At 40.4% G+C, this 22,351-nt stretch overlaps 1 protein-coding gene across 2 annotated transcripts in view; it reads left to right on the forward strand.

The window, feature by feature from the left end:
• The window catches only part of ELAC1 (elaC ribonuclease Z 1), a 14,935-nt gene extending 9,245 nt beyond the window's left edge, over positions 1–5,690 (forward strand). Inside the window, exons 3-4 of one of the 2 annotated variants that reach the window (XM_004379237.2) lie at positions 2,588–3,055; positions 4,572–5,225. In XM_004379237.2, the coding sequence (XP_004379294.1) occupies positions 2,588–3,055; positions 4,572–5,038 (935 nt within the window). In that variant the 3' untranslated portion in view covers positions 5,039–5,225. Of the gene's footprint in view, positions 1–2,587; positions 3,056–4,571 lie in introns of both variants that reach the window. The other variant, XM_023733954.1, reaches the window with a different exon arrangement.
• The last annotated feature ends 16,661 nt before the right edge of the window (positions 5,691–22,351 follow it).

The following is a 22,351-nucleotide window of genomic DNA, read 5'->3' on the forward strand; positions in this document are numbered from 1 at the left end:
GATAAAGATCAAAGATCACAGCCTTCAGTATGGATTACACCTCAACATAAAGAAAACAAAAATCCTCACAACTGGACCAATAAGGAACGTCATGATAAATGGAGAAAGGATTGAAGTTCTCAAGGATTTCATTTTACTTGGATCCACAATCAGCGCTCATGGAAGCAGCAGTCAAGAAATCAAACAACATATTGCCTGGGGCAAATCTGCTGCAAAAGACCTCTTTAAAGTGTTCAAAAGCAAAGATGTCACTTTGAGGACTAAGGTGCGCCTGACCCAAGCCATGGTATTTTCAATCGCCTCATATGCATGTGAAAGCTGGACAATTAATAAGAAAAACCAAAGAAGAATTGATGCCTTTGAATTAATGGTGTCGGCGAAGAATACTGAATATACCATGGACTGCCTGAAGAGCAAACAAATCTGTCTTGGAAGAAGTACAGCCAGAGTGCTCCTTGGAAGTGAGGCTGGTGAGACTTTGTCTCACATACTTTGGACATGTTAACAGAAGGGACCAGTCCCTGGAGAAGGACATTATGCTTGGTAAAGAAGAGGGTCAGCAAAAAAGAGGAAAACCCCCAGAGACAGATTGACACAGTGGCTATAGCAGTGGGCTCAAACATAGCAATGGTAGTGAAGATGGCACAGGACTGGGCAGTGTTTCGTTCTGTTGTATATAGGGTCACTAAGAGTTGGAACTGACTGGACAGCACCTAACAACAACAACATGGGTGTATCTGTACATGTGTACGTGTATGTGTGTGGTGAGTGCATAGTTTTGCATATTTTGCATAAATGGGTTCAGACTATATACATGATGTAACCTGCATTTTTTTCCACTGAACAATATATATGAACAATATATTGCAGGCGTTTTCCCATGGCAGTAAATATAACTGCATCATCATTTTTAGCGGATACTTAGTATTCTACTCCTCTATGGGATGATGTATTTCCTCCCCGCCCCCCCCACCACAGCTTTCTTGTTCTCAAGTGAAAAAGAATTCATGCATTTTTCTCTCTTCATCTGATAACTTCCTCATACCTTTGATAACTGTGGTTGACATTCCTTCTCCCTGTGAAATCAAGTTTCTTGAAAAATGAAATGTTTGTCTTCTTTGAAACTGTGATAACTGTGGGAAGCAAATTTTCACTTATTTAATTTGTCTCACTTGGTTTGGGTTCACAGGTTGTTTTGGTGTTCAGTTCTGGCTTTGTTTTGGAGAGATAGGGAGAAGGCCTAAAAAGTCTGACATTGGCAGTTTTGAGGTCAGCGTGCCAGTGAGACTCAGCAGCCACTCTAGCATGTGGGTCTTCAGAGGCCTCAGGACACACTGAAGGTGCTTGGCAGCCTGGACGGGGGAAGGGGAAGGGGAAAATGGAAGGGTTCTAAAAGTCAAATAATAGCAAAAATAAGAACTATAGAGAGAAAAGAAAGAGGAGAGTGAAGAAACTTTCAGAGTGCCTCCTGGGGATTCTCAAGGTCCAAACCTGGCCTCTGTCCAATCTAGTGTTCTGTGCCCTTGGGGCCTAGCCTTGGTGATAATGCTGGGAAGACTTGCTTGGAGAACACTTTTGCCTTGATATCATTGGAAATCACATTAAAAATAAACGGTTCCTGTTCTTTGGTCTCAAATGTTTTAAATGCATGGGCCATGAGCTAGCCGTGGAAGCCTCTGTTATACTGAGAATGTGTTCCTTGTGATTGTTACTTTTAAAATGCCTTGTGGTGCATCTCAGAAAAATGCTGATGTGGCATCCTGCCACATACCAGCAGTAAATTCAGTTCACCACTGGCTAAATCAAGTTACAACCTAAGCTAATATATACTGAAAAAGCTGTTGTGTTAGTTCAGACTGAAAGGAAGAGATGGGCCCAAGTACCCTTGCATAATACCAGAGTGGATCCGATCTCTGATCTGCATTCTGGTGTCTACTGCCCACCTCCTCTCCTCTCCCTTGCTCAGCCCATTCCTCTCCCACCTCCCTGTTTTTTCTCACCTCCCTTCCCTCTTCCTCCCTCACCCCGCTCCTTTCTTGTCCTCTCCTTCCAACCTCTTCCAAACAAGCAGAATCTGACTTGGCTGGTTAATCTCTGTCCAGTGTACAGAGTCCTTAAAAGGCAGTTTTGGGTTCAGGCACTGGTCCAGTCATTTGGAGCCAGTGGAACATTTGTTTTGCTGAAAGTACGTGTTTGCCATTCTCAGAGGGAGCAGTAGGGGGCAGTGTGACTGCTAGTGCTTTTGACACTTGAGGCCTATCTAGTTATGTAAATTATTTTGGTACACTTGTATACTTCACTTATTTTTAGATGAGAGGATATGTAGGCAAATACTCTTAAAACTGTGAAATTTAACGATGTTTTATGAAGAAAAGTAATATCTTATTAAAACCATCCAGTGAAATAGTCTTTCTTGTTTCTGAAATCATGTAGTAAAATGCAAACATACAAGTTCATAGTGGTAAGTAGAATTTCTAAATTCATTTTATTGCTTCTTATATAAGTTGTTATACTTGTTTCAAGTAGCTTTGCATGAGTTTTCATTTCTGAAAAATTTCCAGTGTTATTTCTCTTTCTTAATCAAAAGGGAGAATTACCAAGATCTTCATTACACATCTTCATGGAGACCATTTCTTTGGCCTTCCTGGCCTCCTCTGCACAATCAGTCTGCAGAGTGGCTCCGTGGTCACCAAACAGCCTATTGAAATCTATGGCCCTCTAGGCCTTCGGGACTTTGTCTGGCGAACCATGGAACTCTCTCACACAGAGCTGGTCTTCCCATATGTGGTCCATGAGCTGGTGCCCACAGCAGATCAGTGTCCTACAGAAGAACAGAAAGAACTCACACATGTGAAAAGAGCAGACAGCTGTCCCAAAGAGGGACAAGGGCGAACTATCCTGTTAGACTCAGAAGAAAACGCATACCTTTTGGTTGATGATGAACAGTTTGTTGTAAAAGCATTTCGCCTTTTTCACCGAATTCCCTCCTTTGGATTTTCAGTCATGGAGAAGAAACGCCCAGGTAAACTCAATGCACAGAAACTAAAAGACCTCGGTAAGTTTTTTTTTTTTTCCACCTTCTCATCATTCAAGCTAGTGTTAACTGGAGCTATTAAAAGTGTCATAGTATTCTTCCTTTCCTGTCTCCCAGGCCTAAAACTGATATGTTTTCTATTTCCTTGCCCAAAGTTTGCTTATTTGTTACTGGAAAGGCTTGGAGACAGAAAGATGCTATTCAGACCAAAAACCAAGTATATATTTAAATCTTTCTCTTATCAACTCCTCTGATCCAAATTCGTAGTTTGCCTTCTCTTCAGCTTATATTGTCTTGGTTGGCAGGAGTGGTTTGGGTGGTGGTGGTGGTGGTGGTTGTTTTAGGTCTGGGCATTTATTTGCTCATGTCTTGCATTTGGAAGATGTTTTTGATGACATCTTTGGCCTGAGATTTTTTTTTGCCACAGTTCTTAATCATGCAGCTTCCGCTAGCTACCTTCTTTGTCAACTTTGCCCACTCTTTCAACCTTGATTAAGTCAACCTGGGGTTTAGAATACAAAACTCAACCAATTTTACATACCTAGGTTCATCACAGTTGGAGGCAGAGCACACAAAAACAGGTTGGGGCCCTTGTAAACCTTCACACTCCTCCATGCTAGACCATCCTGCATGAGATGGTCCTCATATACTTCTTGTGAAGCAGTATCCAAGCCTATTATTCCTCCAGCATCACTGCCTTTCTTGGCATGGTCATGGCAGAGACTGTAAAAAGCATGGTGGTGTTTTTGTATGTTTGTTTCTATATTTGCACAATCTCTTCCTTCCTCCCCAGGTAAAACAAAATGCTAGATACTGAGGAAAAGTGACTTTTGGTCAAAGGTAGTTTTATTGCCTAAAAGCCTGGAGAAATATTGTTCTGTTTGGAAACTTCAAACGTGATCTATATTGGAATTGGTGATCACATTATATTTGTATATAAGTTTTGCCTAGCATGATGACTAGGTGTTATTCTAGATTAGTATGAGATTTAAGCCCAGTTTGGTAAATATGGAACTGCCTCTATCCACCAAGAAAATGGATTATCTGTGATTCAAATTCTCCTTAATCCTGTGATCCAAACAGTCTCCTTCTACAATGTTTTTATTAAGTGAGTCAGTTTGTAGGTACCTGTCTTGACTAGGCATTGATTATGTTGTTATTTAAATGGACTCTTCAATTTTACCCGAAGATGAACTTACTAAAGAAAGTGCTCTGAAAAACTGTTATTCCCATGCAAAGCTGAGGCTGTCATTTCGACTGTAATGAAGTCTTAGTGGGACTTAGGAGCTTAAAACTCATCTGACACATATACATTGGAAGTGCTTTAAGCACTAGGGCATTCTAGTATCAATAGGTAAGACTAAATTTTAAAAAACATATAAATATTCCAGTTTTCCACAAGTAGTAAAAACATTACAATTATGAAAAGAAATGGATGCTTTTTCCATTTGCTATTTGCTGTGCTGTTAAAAGAGACTCCTTTAAGAAGCCATAAATTCCATTCCTATGATATAATATTATCTGCCTTCATCATTAGGTGTTCCACCCGGTCCCGCCTATGGGAAGCTGAAAAATGGAATTTCTATTGTTCTGGAAAACGGGGTTACAATTTCTCCCCAAGATGTTTTAAAAAAGCCTATCATTGGAAGGAAAATCTGCATCTTAGGTGACTGTTCTGGGGTTGTGGGTGATGGAGGAGTGAAGCTGTGCTCTGAAGCAGACCTGTTGATCCACGAAGCAACCCTGGATGATACCCAGATGGACAAAGCAAAGGAACACGGCCACAGCACACCACAGATGGCTGCAGCGTTTGCAAAGTTGTGCCAAGCAAAGAGGCTGGTTCTGACTCACTTCAGTCAGAGGTACAAACCAGTTGCCTTGGCCAGAGAAGGAGAAACAGATGGTGTTGCAGAACTGAAAAAGCAAGCTGAATCAGTGTTACATCTCCAAGAAGTTACTCTAGCAGAAGATTTTATGGTGATTGGCATTCCAATCAAGAAATGAAACCAGCGTTCCTGAATGCATACTGACATGTCAGTAGATGTGTTACTGAACCTCCAGTCCAGTTGGGTTTTTTGTTTGTTTGGTCTAAATTATTTGGGGCCTAATAATCCTAAAAAGGATGGCGCTGCATTGCTGAACTGACTCAGCAGTAAGAGGGAGCAAGCTTTTTGATAATAAATAATTTTAAAAAGAAAAAGAACAGCATCCTTCTTGTCTTTAAAGTTCATATTTGACAAAATGATAGACTCTTCAGATATACCTCTTGTTTTGTGACTACTGCCTCAGATATAAGCCAATACCCCATGCAATCCTGGGTTTGACTTCTGCCCAGCTTTATGGCTGTTATTGTCAAAGGGCTCGGGGTATTCTGGCAGTTTGTGTTGAATCTGCTTGTGTTATTAACAGAATAGAGAGAAATGTAATGGGGCATTGAACATGCAGGATTGGAGATAGCATGTTAAATCTTGAAGTCTGCTGGAATACTGAATGCAGGATCAGGCTAGGTGTTTCTCTTTCAATGGATATTTTACTGAACTTCCTGGTTTGCTGTAAACCTGTGGTTCTCAGGTGGAGGTGATACCACGCCCCTGGGGGGCGGGGGGTTGAAACTGTGGGGATATTTTTCTTGTCACAATGACTTGGGGGCACTACTGGTATTTAGTGGGTAGGGGCCAGGGATGTTAGATGTCCTGCAGAATTTGGGCTAGTCCTGTACAACCAAGAATTATCTTGTCCAAAAATGCAAATTGCAAACATGTTAAGATACACAGCAAGTTGAAACTTATAGTCCCAATGTGAATATACCGTATCAAAATTAGTAACATAACCAGTTGAATTACTAGTCAAATCCTACAACAAATGCTAAAGAACTAGCTAAGTGAATATGTTGGAATTGGAATGTCACAGCAAATATTATTTGAGAGCAGTGAGCCATCAGCTGGAACTTATGAATCAGGAGTTAATGAAATGATGTCTATTAAACTTAGCTTTGATTTACATGTTCCTATTAGTATTCTTTGAGCACAATTTTAATAAATGCTCTTTCTAGAATAACTTTTCCTTCTGAGCTGTCCATCTTCTGTCCACCATGGGGTATCTCTGACTCCTTTGCCCCACAATATTTCTCAAAATATGTGCCATGGAAAGCTAGTCTCAAGTGCTGATTGATTCAGAGGGGCTCCCTAATCAAATCAGTTTGAGAAACCCCTTATACTGTGTGTCCCTCTGGGAGTGTTCTAGTGCCCATCACCATATTAAAAAGTATTGTTCCAGTGATCATAAACCAGCCTTAGGGGCCAGAAAGACCTGGTTTTTAAGTACTATTCTTTACCTTATGAGCTGTATGATCTGTAGCATGTTACTACAGCTTGCTCATCTCTAAAATGGGAAAAATAATGAGATCTACTTCATAGGGCTGTTAGGAAGATAAGCGAGACAATGCATGTAAGGAGCATAGCATAGTACAGAGGCATGTCAACTCTGTTGAGCTCTTTTCTCAGTCCTAATGCACCATGTAATATCTATTAACATCTCAAGAACCTAGAGATTTTACAGTACACATATTTAGAAACATTTTGATGGTGTCGAATTCCTTTGGGTTCTGGAACTTCTCTGGTCAAAATTCCTGACTGGTTCTGGAGTCTCCAAAGTAGTGATGATCAGTCAGGATTGATCTGGTTACCCCAGATCTCAATCATCCTGAAGCAGCCTCTAGAATGGTCTGATTCTATCCTACTGTAAACTCTCAGCCCCCAAAGTACTAAAATTTGACCAAACTTAAAGTGCATCTTGGTTTCCAAACTCAATTCAAACAAGCGTTTATTAGATACCTGCTATGGTCCAAGCCTGTATATGAGAGAATGGCTAATATCTCTATTACGATGACTAATATCTCTACTGCATGGAGTGTTTGAGCATAGAGATTGTGTCTTGGTCACCAATACATTCTTGGAAATGACCACCTAGTAAGCACTCAGAAATGTTAATTGAATTAAATGAAGTCTTGATACAATTAGTGTGCAAACTTTAGGACATACTTCTCTGCCTACCTCATTTCATTACTTGTCAAAAAATTTTTAATCACCTTACTGGCAGTGCACCACTCATTGAGTACCAACTAAGTGTCATGCTTTATTGTGTTGGTAATACATAAATGAATGTAAGACAAAATTCTAGCCCCGAGGACACAGTCTAATGCTAGGGACAAATAGGTAAATAAAATAAATACACAGTTATTTCAAATGTTTTCCTAATCTTGTAGCCTGGCACTAAGTTTTGTTGCTCCTGAGCATTACTTGGTAACTGACTTGTTCTGCACCCTTAGAATCAGGCTGTGCATATATTAATATGTGGGCTAAGCCCTCAGAGACCATGAGAACGAATTGATAGGTTGGATTGGACGTAGGGCATCAGTCCATGGTGAGAATTCTTTCTAGGACCCTCTTCTGGCCTAGAATGTGTTCTTAATGATCAGATCATTCTAAGAATTTGTGGAGCTAGAATTGAGAATGAAGCTTAGAGTGGACATCTCAGAGCCTGTGATCTGCTCATGGGCTCTATGACTCTAGGAGGGGATTATACTGTGCATATCAGGCCCCTAACTTATTTGATCACTGAACCCTCTTTTTGCCAAGGAACATCTTAGAACACGAGAAGTGCTGGTCCTTAATACTTTTCAAAATTATTGTATTTTTTACCTGCACAATTTATGGAGGTAAGAATTCCATATCTACACTTAGCATAGTACTTTCTCTGTCCTAAAGTGACTTTCACATGTCAGAAATTCGTAGATTCTACAACCTGTTTGTTGTAGATGAAAAATAGCACTGCCCACTTCTTAAAGGTGTTTCATCATCATCCATTGCTGTCAAGTCGATTCCAAACTACACCCTAAGTCAGCTCTGTTTTCTAATATTCATGAGCTTTTAATGAACTTTTAATCATAAAAGCAGCGTATGTTCGGTAAACAATTTTTTTTTTAAGGTTCAAAAAAAGGGAGAGAATTAGTCATAATTCCACCATACAGAGAGAGCTACTACTTCTGGTCCAGTAGTCCTCAACTGAGGTGTGAGTCAGTATTACTCAGAGTGAGTAGGTAGATGGAGACCCTTGGACTTTGCTTACAGAGAGACTAATTAGGCAGGTCTGGAGTGGTACCCAAGAATCTGTATTTTTAACAAGCTCCCCAGTTGATTCTGAAGTCTATATGGGTGGCAGACAACACTAGAGGAAGAAAAAATTCTTTTTTCTATACACTTAAAAAACTTGGGGTGTGTATATTTTATGTATGTTTACATATATATAATATGTTTACATATGTATATGTTACATGCATGTTTTTACATGTCTATTGACCACCTCAGCTTTTCCTCATTTAACATATCATGAGCATTTTCCCACAGCATTAAATGTTCTTTGAAAACGTGAATTTAATGATTTTATATTATTCCATTTTATAGATGTAATAATAATTCAACCATTTTCCTGCTTTTGGAGCATTGACCTTGTTTTCCATTATTGTAATAATACTGTCATGAATATTCTTGTGCTTGAATCTTTGTTACCTCTGAGTATTTCCTTGGGACTGATTTCTGTTAGAGTCAAATGTATGATTTATTTCTTTAGACTCTGGGTAGGATTCACACACTTATTTCCCGACTCATACTCATAGCAGCAAGCATGTGAGAGGCCTGCTTTACTACACCACTGATAATATTAGCATCAATTAATGACCTTTCTGAAACTTCTTTTCTAAGATACTAGTCCTTTAAAGATTATTTTTGCCTCCTACTACAAATGAAAGGAGCCCTGGTGGTGCAGTGGTTAAGCACTTGGCTGCTAACCAAAAGACTGGAAGTTCAAACTCACTCAGAGGCTCCACAGGAGAAAAACCTGGTGATCTGCTCCCATAAAGACTACAGCCTATGAAATCCTATGGAGCCGTTCTACTGTGTCACATGGGATCGCTGTGAGTCAAAGTCGACTCAGCATCACCTAACATCAACAACAGTGCAAATGACGTTATTATGCCTTCTAAGTAACACATAATTCAACTGTGGTTTCCTTGAATATTCTTATGCCAGCTTAAAAAATTCGCAGTTTTTGCTCCCAAAACCAAAAACCAAACTCATTGCCGTTGAGTCGATTCCAACTCATAGTGACCCTATAGGACAGAGTAGAACTGCCCCATAGGGTTTCCAAGACTGAAATCTTTATAGAAGAACAGACTGCCACATATTTCTTCTGCAAAGAGGCTGGTGGGTTTGAACTCCTGCGAGCACTTAACCACTGTGCCACAGGGCTCCTCGTTTTTGCTTAAAGGGGTAAAAATCCTTGCTGCTTTAAATATGTCCATGGCAGAGGTAGTGAAGCTACTTTTGTCCTCACAAAGCTATAAATTTATAGTGAAATGTACTGATTCTGTCTTTACTGATTGATGGATTTTTCAGATAATAAATGAGTCAGAGCATTTTTCCTATACGAGAAAAATCAAGAAGTGCTGGTGATGCTTTGAATGTTCGCTCTTGGCAGGATACGAATAGAGTGTGGAGAGGGGAGTAGGATGTGGGGTAAGATCAGTAAATTTTTTCTTCCATAGTAGGAAGTAAACTGTTAATGCCTAAAGCTGAAAAATAAAGAAATAGCACTTTAAGCATATTATATAAGGAAAAAAAGGAAGTAAATACCAGATAACAGTGAAGAGTAGAAGAAGGGGTCCTTAGTGGAAGGTGTAAGTGGTGTGGGAAGGGATGGTCAAGGTGATTGCTATTTTTTATAAGCCTAATAGTGTCACTATGAGTCGGAATCGACTTGACAGCAATGAGGTTTTTTTTAGTAGTATTAGTATGAGTCGGAACTGACTCAATGGCACATAACAACAACAATAATAGTATTAGTACTATTTGGTATTTTTAACCATGTATCTCTGTGTGTGTACACATTCATTTCATATTTAAAAATTATGTTAAAACACACATCCCTGAATAATTGTATCAATCAGTAGTCTCTAAATGGATACTCCAGGCAGTTGACAGTTCCTTTCAAGCCTTTTTAACATTCCATTCTCCATACAGCAGCCAGAGTGAGTTTTTCAAAACGTAAATTTGAGCCTAACACTCCTGCTTAAAACTTTTAATGGCCTTGCTGTACTCACCTTTCCAGCCTCATTTTACTCCCTAGTACCCCTCATTTTTGCAGCCCCAACCACATGGGCCTTCTTTCCATCCTTTGTCAGGGTTCTCTGTTATCACAAGGCCTTTACATGGACTGGTCCCTCTGTCTGGAATGCTCTTTTCTCCCCTCCCCGAATTAGCCCCTACTCGGCCTTCAGATCACAGCTGTTCAGCCACATCCTCAGAGAAGCCTCCCTGACCTCCCCACTGTGTAGCATTTTACTCTCACAGCACCTGCACCCCTCCTTCCTGGTGCTTGCCACTTAATAATCATTTTGCTTGTGTATTTGATTAATGCTTCTCTTTCCCACTAGCACTGTAACTTCCCAAGAGCATAACTGTCTCTAATTTTGTTCCCCTTTGTGCCGCAGCTTCTAGCTCAGTGCCTGCAACATGGGTGTCGTTGTTGTTAGCTGCTGTTAAGTGGACCCCTGACTCATGGTGACTCCATGTATTACAGAGTAGAACTGCTCCATAGGGTTTTTGTGGCTGTAATCTTTACTGAAGTGGTTTGCCTGGCCTTTCTTCTGTGGAGCTGCTGGGTGGGTTTGAACTGCCAGCCTTCAGGTTAGCAGCTGATTGCAAACCACTTGCACAACCCAGGCCTTTGGAACATGGTGGGCACTTAGTAAATAGTGCTGACTGGCTCAATTTTTCCTGCCATCTTGTTATTCTATTAATATGCACTACTTTGTTGTCCTAGGGCTTTATTATTATTAAAAACAAACAAACAAAAATCCCTACCCTTAAACTCTGATCTAAAACTGGGAAGGAAAAGAACGGTTGACTGGGACCTTTTTCTTTTTTAAGCTTTAGCTTGGTGACTTAAGATATACAGACAAAAATCTAGAGCTGGGGAAGGAGATGGAGGAATGAATTTCTCTGTCTAAGAAACTGGGATGTTTGGCTTCTGCTACAGACAGTAAAGTCAGAACAAAGATAAGAAAGGAAGAGGGAAGAAAATAGAAGATGGAGCCATATGCAGGAGTCTGGAACTGGGGTAGAGAAATGGTGGGAGAACCTTAAGAACACAGATGTCTGATATTCAGTTTTATGATGGCTGTGTTGCTTGGGAAGGAGCCCTGTGGCTCAGTGGTTAAGTACTTGGCTGCTGACTGAAACGTCAGCAGTTCAAACCCACCAGCCGCTCTGCAAGAGAAAGATGTGTCAGTCTGCTTCTGTAAAGATTTCAGGCTTGGAAACCCTATGGGGCAGTTCTACTCTGAGTCAGAATTGACTGCATGGCAACGTTTTTTGTTCTTTTGTTTTTCCGGTGTTGCTTGGGAGGTCCCTAGGTAGCTTAAGTGGCTTGCGCTCAACTACTAACCTAAGGGTTGGAGGTTCAAACCTACCGGTGGTGCCACAAAAGAAAGGCCTGGTAACCAGCTTCCTAAAAGATTACAGCCAAGAAAACCTTATGGAGCGGTTCTACTCTGTTAATACATGAGGTCACCATGAGTCAGAATCAACTCTACAGCAACGGGTTTGGTTTTGATCTGTGTTGCTTGGAGGTAAATCCTTCCATTCCCCCCAAATTTCCTTTGAGGTCTGCTAGACACACATGATTTGGGAATCCTTCCCCACCCCTGCACACCACCAAACAAGGACAAGTTCTGACTTCCACAACTAGGTTGACCTGGGATGGAAGAGGGACTGCAGGAGTGGGAGGGTGAGACAATCCCCAGACAAATACAAATCATGAGAGCTGGAGTCAGAGGTGACAAGGAAACTCTAAGTCTCCCAGAAGTGTTCAGAAATTTGTGAGGACACTGGCCTTTGCATAAACCATAGAGTGGGGATTTTGAACCAATTTCATATGTATCTTAAAGGATACGGTAACTTCAGCTGACCTCAGGTTTACATGTAAAATAACAAGAACGTATTTCTGTGTCCTTGACACACATATTTAAGGGTTAAAAAGCTGTCATATTTGGGATAATAAATAAGGAAGTTGAGGGGGGTGCCTAACTTTATCCAAAGGAAAAAATATTTCCACCCCTAAATAAAGCTAGCTGAGAAACACTGCTGCTCAGATGTCAGCATGCTAATTATACACTCAGCAGACATGGCAGGTACAAAGATTAAATTCACCCTCGAAAAAGTAAAAGGGGAAAGGCGAGGGATCAAGTTTCCCAGCTATATAAATCCTCCTTGAACTGCCAGAAACTACTCAGGCAGCCTCAGGTAGAGCAAAGCAATATTTAGTTCAGTGTCACCAAATGACACCAAGGTTATTTTGTCTAGGCAGTTCTCTAGAATGTTGTGGTTTCCAGAGATCACAGACTTGTCGGAATGAGACCATGGCCATATCTCCCTCAAACACCCTGGACTGGAGCTGACCCTGAAGACATACCCATGTCTGGGTCAGCAACCCAAATGCTGATCCTAACTGGCTCACAAAGGGCCCTGCTGTGGAGTTCATCTCCATACAGCTAGCAGACACTAGGACACAATCAATTACCTCTGCCACATGCCTATACTGAGAGGCACCATAGCCTGGTGCAGTCGTCTTCCAGCTAGGACATTTGTATCCCCAGGGATATGCAGAGACTTTTCTAAGACTACACAAACATATTTTCATATGAAATATTTCCTAAAATTGACTTGCTGAGAACTTGTGTGGTCAAAATTCTTTGCTGGTTCCATTGTGCAGTGCCCCAGCATGAAAAACCCTCTGGGGTACCAAGGAAAGGGACAATTGAAATATTGGTATTGGGGTTGAAACTAAATGACTGGGTAACAAATTCTTTGGTAAGTTGTTTCCAATTTGTTGCTTTGAACAAAATTAAAAGAGGATCTAATCAAGTTGTCCAATGATAGATTTTTAAAACAGCTTTATTGAGATCTAATTCACAGACCATGCAATTCAATGATTTTTAGTATGTTCACAGAGTCATGCAGCCATCACCACAACAAATTTTAGAACATTTTCATAGCCTCAAAAAGAAACTTTGTATCCGTTAGCGTTCACTCTTCATTCCCTGGCAAACCTCCCAACCATTGTTGTTAGTTGCCATTGAGTTGGTTCTGACTAATAGGCCTTGTGTATAACAAATGAAAAGTTGCAGATTCTGTGTCTATGGGTTTGCCTCTACTGTGTCTATGGGTTTGCCTCTACTTTCTGTGTCTATGGGTTTGCCTCTTCTGGATATTTCATATAAACGGAATCATACAATATGTGGTCTTTTTGTGACTGACTTCTTTCACTTAGCATGATGGTTTCAGGGTTTATCCCTGTTGTAGCATGTATCAGTACTTCATTCTTTTATGGCTGAGTAACATTCCATTGTATGGATATATCAGTTTATTCATTCATCAGTTGACCCAATGATAAGCTGTCGCTGTAGAGTCAATTCCAACTCATAGCGACCCTATAGGACAGAAGAGAATTGCCCCATAGGGTTTCCAAGGAGCGGCTAGTGGATTCAAACTGTGACCTTTTGGTTAGCAGCTGTAGCTCTTAACCACTGCACCACCAGGGCTCCGATCCAATGAAAGATTATTGAAAATATTTCTTACAAAATACCTGTATCAGGAATACAAAAGGAGACATTGCTAGAAATCTTACAAACATTAATAATATAAAAGAGAACACTAAAAATAACTTTATGCTAATAAATTTTAAAATTTAGACAAAATGGACAACTTCCTAGCAAAACAGTTTGCCAGAACTCACACAAGAAGTATAGGACTATTCTGGTTTGCTATCTATTAATGAAATTGAACTTGTGATTAAATACCTTCTTACAAAAAAACTCCAGGTCCAGATGGTTTTGCTGTGAATCCTTCTAAACAATTAAGGAAGATACACACCTGCAGGCTTGTCCCAAAGCCTGCACTCTTTGTCTGTAGGCTCAGATACCTCTGTTTGAGGAAGCACGCACTCACTCTATTGCCAACATGCTCATCACACTTATTCTTGGCCTATTCTCACATTTCTGTTTCCTACCTGATCTTTCCTAAACACTACCATAAAATAAAACAGGGAACACTTTCCAGTACATTTTATGAGGCCAGCCAAAACTTAAGAAGGACGTTAAGAGAAAGGAAACAATTAGCGAATTGAATCCAATGATTTAGCATATGTAAACCACTAAGTAAGTACCATACACAGATTAGATATTGTCATTATTAAACCTCAAATTGGAGCCTAGGGTGTTCCCTCATCATTCAGATGAGGTTTAATTCCTGAGGAGCTTTGGAAATTGCCCTCTCAGTGCTCTACCACCCCGTGGGGTGAGGTGGGGAGTGCCGACAACCACCTCCCAGCTTGGGGAGTGTGGGGCAAAGGCACATTGCTTTCCACCTGTATTAAAGCCATTATAGCCCTAGGTGGCTATTGAGTACTTGAAATGTGGCTAGTTCAAATCAAATTGTGCTGTGAATAACCATTGGATTTCCAAGCAGTATAAAAAAATATTTGACAGCAAAATATTTCAGTAATAATTGTATATATTGTTTATATTTTGAAATGACAATATTTTGGACATATTAGGTTAAATGAAATATATTATTAAAATTAATTTCACCTGTTTCTTTTTACTGTTTTTAATGTGGGTATTAGAACATTGAGGATCCCTGGTGGCACAGTGGTTAAAGCACTCAGCTGCTAACCAAAAAGTTGGTGGCTTGAACCCACCTGCGGCTCTGTGAGATAAAGATGTGGCAGTCTGCTTCCATAAAGATTTACAGCCTTGGAAACCCTATGGAGCAGTTCTGCTCTGTCCTATAGGGTCGCTAGGAGTTGGAATCTATTCGATGGCATTGGGTTTGGTCTTTATTAGAATATTCAAAATTACATATGACTCACATTGTATTTCAATTGGACAGTGCTGCTTTAGACAGTCTGTTCTCAATGCCAACAGTTGGAGTGAACCTTTAAGTATGTAATTCAAATTATGTCACTGCCCTGCTCAAAACTCTTCAGAATATCCCATCTTGCTCAAGAGTAAAGACCAAGGTCTGCCAGGTCCTACTTGATCAAACCTCCCCATCCCCACCCCAACCTCTCTGGTCCAGGGGCAGATCCAGATTTTATGAGATCCAAAGTTTATACCATGGGGTGGGGTGGGGTGGGGCTTGCTAAGAAAAAGAATACAAATTAGGAATATAAAGTTAGGTACAAAATTGAATATTAAATAAGAACAAGAAAAAAATCACAACAATTTACCGGAGACTTAGAAGTCCTGGTCCCTTTCTTCTGATATCTCTTTAGACAATTTACTAGACATGCTTATGTAGTAATGCTTCCAGACTGCAGCTTGGCTCCCCCACCCCACCTAGAACTCCCCACAATTCCAGTTGCCCAGTCATGTGAGATTGGCAGTGAATCTCCCTCTGCTCCAACCTCATTTCCTATCATCTCCCCGCTGTCTCCTTGCTGTTCCTTCCACTCCAAGCCTGCACGCACCTTACGACTTCTCTACTTGCTGTTTCTCCTGATTGAAATGTTCCATCCCTAGTTATCACAGAGCTCACCCCCTTATTTCCTTCAGATCTCTGTTCAAATGTCACCTCATCAGAGTGGCTGGGACTGACCTCCCTATAGAAGACAGCAGCTCCTTCTCCTGCACTTCCTATTCTCTTTACCCTGCTTTAATCATCTCCATAGCACTCTCACTGGCTAACATATTATGTATTTACACATTTGTTTGTTATCTGCCTTTCTTCTTTAGAATGAAAACTTCAAGAGGATAGGGACTTTGTTTTGTTTCTGATAGGTATACCCAGCACCTAGAACAGTGCCTGGTTCTTGATACCCATAAACCTACTGCCATCCAGTTGATTCCAACTCATAGTGACTCTATAGGACAAAGTAGAACTGCCCCACAGGGTTTCCAAAGCTGTAATCTTTAAGGAAGCAGATTTCCACATCTTTCTTCTGAAGAGCAGCTGGTGGCTTCGAACTGCCCACCTTTCGGTTAGCAGCCGAGCACTTAAACACTGCACCACCAGCACTCCTCTGGTCCTTGAAAGACACTAAAAAAATTTTGCTGAATGAATGAATATAAACTGAATGACAGAAACCCTATCATTTTTCAGTTAGGAATCAATTCTTCAAGAAAATAATTCACCACTGCCCGCCAACGCCCCCCCTACCTTCTTATCTTCAATCATCATTTATTACTAGGTGTGTAGTAAGGAGCCCTGGTAGCGCAGTGGTTAAGAGCTTGGCTGTTAACCAAAAGGACGTCAGTTGGAATCTACTAGCCGCTACCTGGAAACCCTATGAGGCAGTTCTACTCTGTCCTATAGGGTGTCTATGAGTTGGAATCCACGGCAATGAGTTTTTGAGGTGTATAGTAAACCCACTGCCATCCCGTCGATTCTGAATCATAGTGACCCTACTCATAGCAACCTCACTGGTGAGGCAGTGGTTAAGCGTTGGGCTGCTAACCAAAGGGTCAGCCGTTGGACACCACCAGCGGCTCTGTGGGAGAAAGACGTGGCAGTCGGCTTCCCTAGAGAAAACCCCGTGATGCAGTTCTACTCTGTCGCTATGAGTCAGAATCCACTTCAGGCACAGTTTTAGGCTTGTGGTAGCTATTGATTTTGGCTACCTGGCATGCTTCCATATCACCCTGTACCCCGGTCCCACACTTCATTTCATCCCCAGGCCCCAGGGATAAGCACACCTTCCAGTCTGGCAATCAGTGTGCTCCAGAGTGATCGGTCAGAGCTGAGCACGTGGCCTAAATTTGGCCAATGTGAGACTTCCTCAAGATTGTTCTCATTGGAGCTGGGGGGAGGAAGTATCCTTTGACTGTTGCATGACATCATACAGCTAGAAGGCTGTGGGTTAGAGCTCTGGGCATATGTTTTTCCTTGGCAAAGAGTGGGATAGATAGGAAGAAGGGGAGTCCTAGCAACACGGAGCCCTAGGCCAGTCTCTGGAGCTCCTGTGCTTCCTGCAGCTTGTGCTTGTACCCTGTCTTCAACAGGCAGGCTCCCCCACCATCCTTCCAACACATCCCTTTCTGCTTTAGCAAATGCTAGTTGGGTCCCGTCATTCGTAATGACAACTCCTCACTACTAGGATGCATCAGGCACTGAGCTGGTCACTGAGGATGCAACATGACCTGGACACCATCCTTGCCCTTGAACATATGTAATGGGCATGGGACTCACCAGAATTCAGGGGTCTGACGTGTTTCTCATGACATTGGTCAGCTTCTATAAGTTCCTATGATGATTTTGTGTTCAAACCAACCTAAGTATCCAAAATAATATTGTCCATGATCAAATCAATAAATTCGGAGCACCTACCATGTGCAAGGTTCAACGTAAGTGCTGGGTTTTAGACTGTAGAGCATCCTAACTTGGGTAGATGAACTTCTAAAAAATAATAAAGAGTATATGGTAAGTATGAAATGAAGTCAGAGTGGCACCACTAAGGGGGTGTGGGGGATGCAGACTGCACTTGGTGATGCTGTCAGAGGGGGTGACACCAAAATGACTGTCTATAAAATTTTTGTGCAGTGTTTCAGCAGAAATTTATTATTTTTTATGAAAATATCCCTGTAGTTATTTAGAACAAAAACATTTTTCATAAGCCCAGCTTACATGTATCAGTATACCTATAAGGCGAAAACTCTGTGCTGATTTACTTTTTGAACCTTCTAACGTGCTCCAGTCAGAGCTGTCATTATTACCCAATTACAACGATGCTTCGAATGACATAGTTTCATCTGCACGTGCTACAAGCACAGCACTGTTGTTTTCATTCCTGCAGGTATTTTTATAGTTGCTGATTGTATCAAATTTTCTGGTGTTTTAGCTACAATATTGTGGTAATTAGTATTTATGAACCTATATCAATAACTTTTTTGAAAGAATTAAGTAGTAATGAAAAGAAGGAGTGATATATAAGAATTAAGATTTACAAGTAACAGTACAAAAAACATTACTGAGGATTTGGTATGGTCTGGTACGGGTCGAGGCCCATGGGGGAGAAGTGACACCAACCCTAGTGATGCCACTGTGAAGTCGAACATTCTGTTCTTTCCTATCTGTGACTTTTCGAGGCAGATAGTATGGTAGTTAGGACCATGGGCTTTGGAATCCTATCTCCGTCACTAGTCATGTGACCTTGGGCTAAGTAATTTAATCTCTCTAAGATTCGGTGTCCTACTCTGTAAACTGGGTAATGTAACATTATCTATCTCACAGGGTTGATGTGAAGATTAAATGAGTTGATATGAGTAAAACATTTAGAATAGTGCATGGCACATAGTAAATCCTCAGTAAATGTCAGCAAACAATATTATGTCCAATTTATATAGATTATAAGCTTGTCAAAAGCAGGAGCCCTTGTATTCTCCGTAGCTCAGCTAACATGTAGGAACCGCTCAATGTTTTTCTACTTGCTTGGCTCAGAGGTATTAATTCATTAGTAGAGGCAGCATTGTCTTGCTTGCTGGTTTCTCCATCTGCTCTAAATTTAGTACTAAATAAAGACAGTCGTGGGGGTGGAGGAGGTTTTAGAGATCTCTGGTCCAAATCCATTGTGTTTTGTTTTGTTCGAAAGCTGTAATCCAGAGTGAGAGAGTTTGGAAGCATCTGCTGCAGACCATTTTTAGGCATGTTCTGCAGAAATTTCTAATTTATTTGCATTGCTATGTGCATCCATACTTTGAATCCTCAACCATTTACATATAGTAGTATCATAACTGATGTTCCAAATTTGATACTACTCTATAGTGGGCCTGCATAATTCTCAACTCATTATAATATATGTATATTAAATAAGTTGATTTATGAGAAACAATTCACTTTTTCAGTTTTGGTAAGTCAAATAGTCACAATCCTACAGTCCCAGGTTCGAATAAAGATGTCTAGGAAAAGGGCGTCATAATAATATCTTACATTTGTACATCTTATTTAGTTCTTAAAACCACTCTGTGAGGTAGGCAGAGGAGTATCATGAATTCCATCTTACAGATGATGAAATTAGAACCAAGAGATGTTAACTGACTTGCCTAAGTTTAGTAAATGGTAATAAATGGCAGAGCCAAGAATACAGTCAGTGCTCTTTCCACTCTACTGGCAGAGGGAAATGTTAGGAATTCCCATTTTCTTCCACTAAGTTTTCCAGCCCTGGCCTACGAAGGACCTGATAGGACTTGCCAGACATTGGTCAGCTTCTGTAAGTTCTTATGATGATTTTGTGTTCAAAGCAACCTAAGTATCCAAATATATTGTCCATGATCAAATCAATAAATACCAAACACCTGCTATGTGCAAGGTTCAACGTAAGTGCTGTGATTCAAACGTGTAGAGCATCCTAACTTCGGTAGATAAACTTGTTAAAAATAATAAAGAATACATGGTAAGCATGAAATGAAGTCACAGTGGCATCACTAAGGGGGAGTGAGGTATACAGACTGCACCCAGTGACACTGTGAGAGGGGGTGATGCCCAAATGACTGTCTATAAAATTTTTGTGCAGTGTTTCAGCAGAAATTTATTTTTATAAAAATACCCCTGTAGTTAGCTATAACAACAAAAACATTTTTTGTAAGCCCAGCTTATATGTATCAATATACCTACAAGGCTAAAACTCTGAGCTGAGTCCTTTTTTGAACCTTCTCATGTGCTCCGGTCAGAGCTGTCGTTATTACCCAATTACAACGATGCTTCGAATGACATCGTTTCGTCTGCACATGCTACAAGCACAGCACTGTTGTTTTCATTCCTGCTAGTGTTTTTACAGTTGCTGATTTTGTCAGGGTGTGGGCCCTCAACGAAGTACGAGCCTCTGTTGGTCATCCATGGTGGTTTCTGCTGAGCAGACCTTGGCAGTGATGATGGCAGGTGAGGTGGGGTGGGTGGGAGATGGTGCGGTTGATGCTGAGGGCAGAGTGAGGTGGACCAACGAGAGGCTCTGGATCAGGAAAAGTCATAACAAGGGCAGCTGTAGCTTGGGTAAAAATGAAAGTCTTCCCTTTGTCTGCTGGCTTGCCTACCATCTCAGGTGTTCTGTTGAAGTTTTGTTATTTGCAACCAAAAGAGTAATAACTACTGTAACTTCACAGGGCACTGTGATCCCTTGCCATCTGATCCAATATAAACCGTGACGATCCTAGTAGCTGTGACACTACCTCAGAAAAATCTTACTTCTCTCCTAAGCCTCTTTCCTCATCTCTAAAAATGAGTTAATGGTACCTTCCTCGCAGAATTATTAAATAACTGAAATGAAATCATGTATGGAAAAATGCTCAGAAAATTGTAAAGTGCCCAAAGGGTGTAAAGTGTTGTTGTTGCTCCTGGAATTACTATCCGTTTCCTCCCCCATAAGTAGCCTTTTGGAAACCCTGGTGGTGTAGTGGTTAAGAGCTACGGCTGCTAACCAAAAGGTCTGCAGTTTGAATCTACCAGGCGCTCCTTGGAAACTCTATGGGGCAGTTCTACTCTGTCCTATAGGGTCTCTGTGAGTCGGAATCGATTCCACAGCAACGGGTTTAAGTAGCCTTTAAAAAATTTTTCTAATAGTTCATTCTTCTATCCTTTTTAAAATGTAATCACATGTGTATATATATTCATATATAATAGGATAGGAAGTTTCTCATTACCATTTCAAATTATTTAATAGTTATTGTTCTAGTCAAGTTTTGTTTCTCCTTGTACCATTTGAATATTTTCTATTTCTCCAGCTGCATATCCATTTCATCTAGATTTTCAAATTTATTAGCATGTAATAGTTGACAATCTTTTAAAAATGCTTATCTTGTCTGTAAATTATTCCTCCTTTTTATTCTGTATTCTGTTTACTTACATATTCTCCTACTGTTTCTTGATCTGTCTTACCAGAGGCTGGTCAATTTAATAGTCTTTTCAACAAATCATTTTTCAATTTTGTTATGGTGTTTTCGTATTTATGGTATTGCTTTTTTCTCTCAGCCCCATCACCTCATATCATTGATTTTTGTCCTTAGCTTTTTTCTTTCCTTCCTACTTACTTCTTTGGTTTTTTTTGCACTGAGCATTTAGCTCATTTGGTTTCCATATTTCTTGTATGTTAAGGAAACGTATATAACACTATAAATCCACTCTAAGTACTATCTTAAACACATGGTGCTTTCATTGTCATCCAGCTATAAGTGTTTTGTACTTTTGTTTGTTACAATTTCTGTACTCCAAGACTTAATAGTATTTTTTACATTTCCAGACTTTCAGGAATTTTTAAAAACTATCCTTTTGTCATTGTTTTGTAAATTAACTGCTTTGTGGTCAGAGAACGTGAGCTGTATGATGTTGATACTTTGGAATTTATTGCGGTACATGACTAGTACATGACTGATCTTTGTGACTAGTCCATGTGTTCTTGAAAAGAATGTGCATTATTTATTAGGTATAAAGCTCTCTATTAGACTGAGCTTATTAAATGAGTACATCAAATATCTTTACTTTTTTTCTAGACTCTTTGATCTATCAGTTTCTAAGAGATTATATTACAATCAACTACAGTTGTCGATTCTTCTGTCAGTTGTTGCTGTTTGTATTTTGTAGCTATATTGTTAGGTATACATAGTTTAAAATCTTTAGAGCTTCTTGATCTGCACTATATATAAAGTGCAAATTGTTAACATGCTGTGTTGCGAACCAGAAGTTTGGAGGTTTGAGTCAACCCAGGGGCACCTAGGAAGAAAAGCCTGGTGATTTATTCCCAAAAAATCAGCCATTGAAAACCCTTTGGATCACAGTTCTACTCTGACACACATGGGATTGCCGTGAGTTAGAATCCACTCAATGGCAGTTGTTTGTGTAGGTTTTTTTTTTTTATTGTTCTTTATGATGTTTTCCAGAGTGCTCGTGGCATAGTGGTTAAGAGCTCGGCTGCTAACCAAAAGGTCGGCAGTTCAAATCCACCAGCCACTCCTTTCTGGTTTTTTTTTGGTATGATGTTTTCCACCTTAATTTTTGTTTTGAGTGATACTAAAATCGGTACTGTGGAGTTCTTAACTGTTCATATTTGCCCTGTATATCTTTTCCCATCTCTTAATATTCAAATACCGTAATGATTCACTGGGCACTTTTCTGGGCAGTATTGTCCAATAGGGTGGCAAGTAACAGACGACAGTGAGGATGCCTCTGAGTCCAAGGTCGGCTCCTAAGGCTGCAGTAGGTAACCTCCGCTGTCTCT

The sequence above is a fragment of the Trichechus manatus genome, unplaced genomic scaffold (genome assembly GCF_000243295.1).
Source record: "Trichechus manatus latirostris isolate Lorelei unplaced genomic scaffold, TriManLat1.0 scaffold00063, whole genome shotgun sequence".
In the NCBI taxonomy this organism is placed as follows: Eukaryota; Metazoa; Chordata; class Mammalia; order Sirenia; family Trichechidae; genus Trichechus; species Trichechus manatus.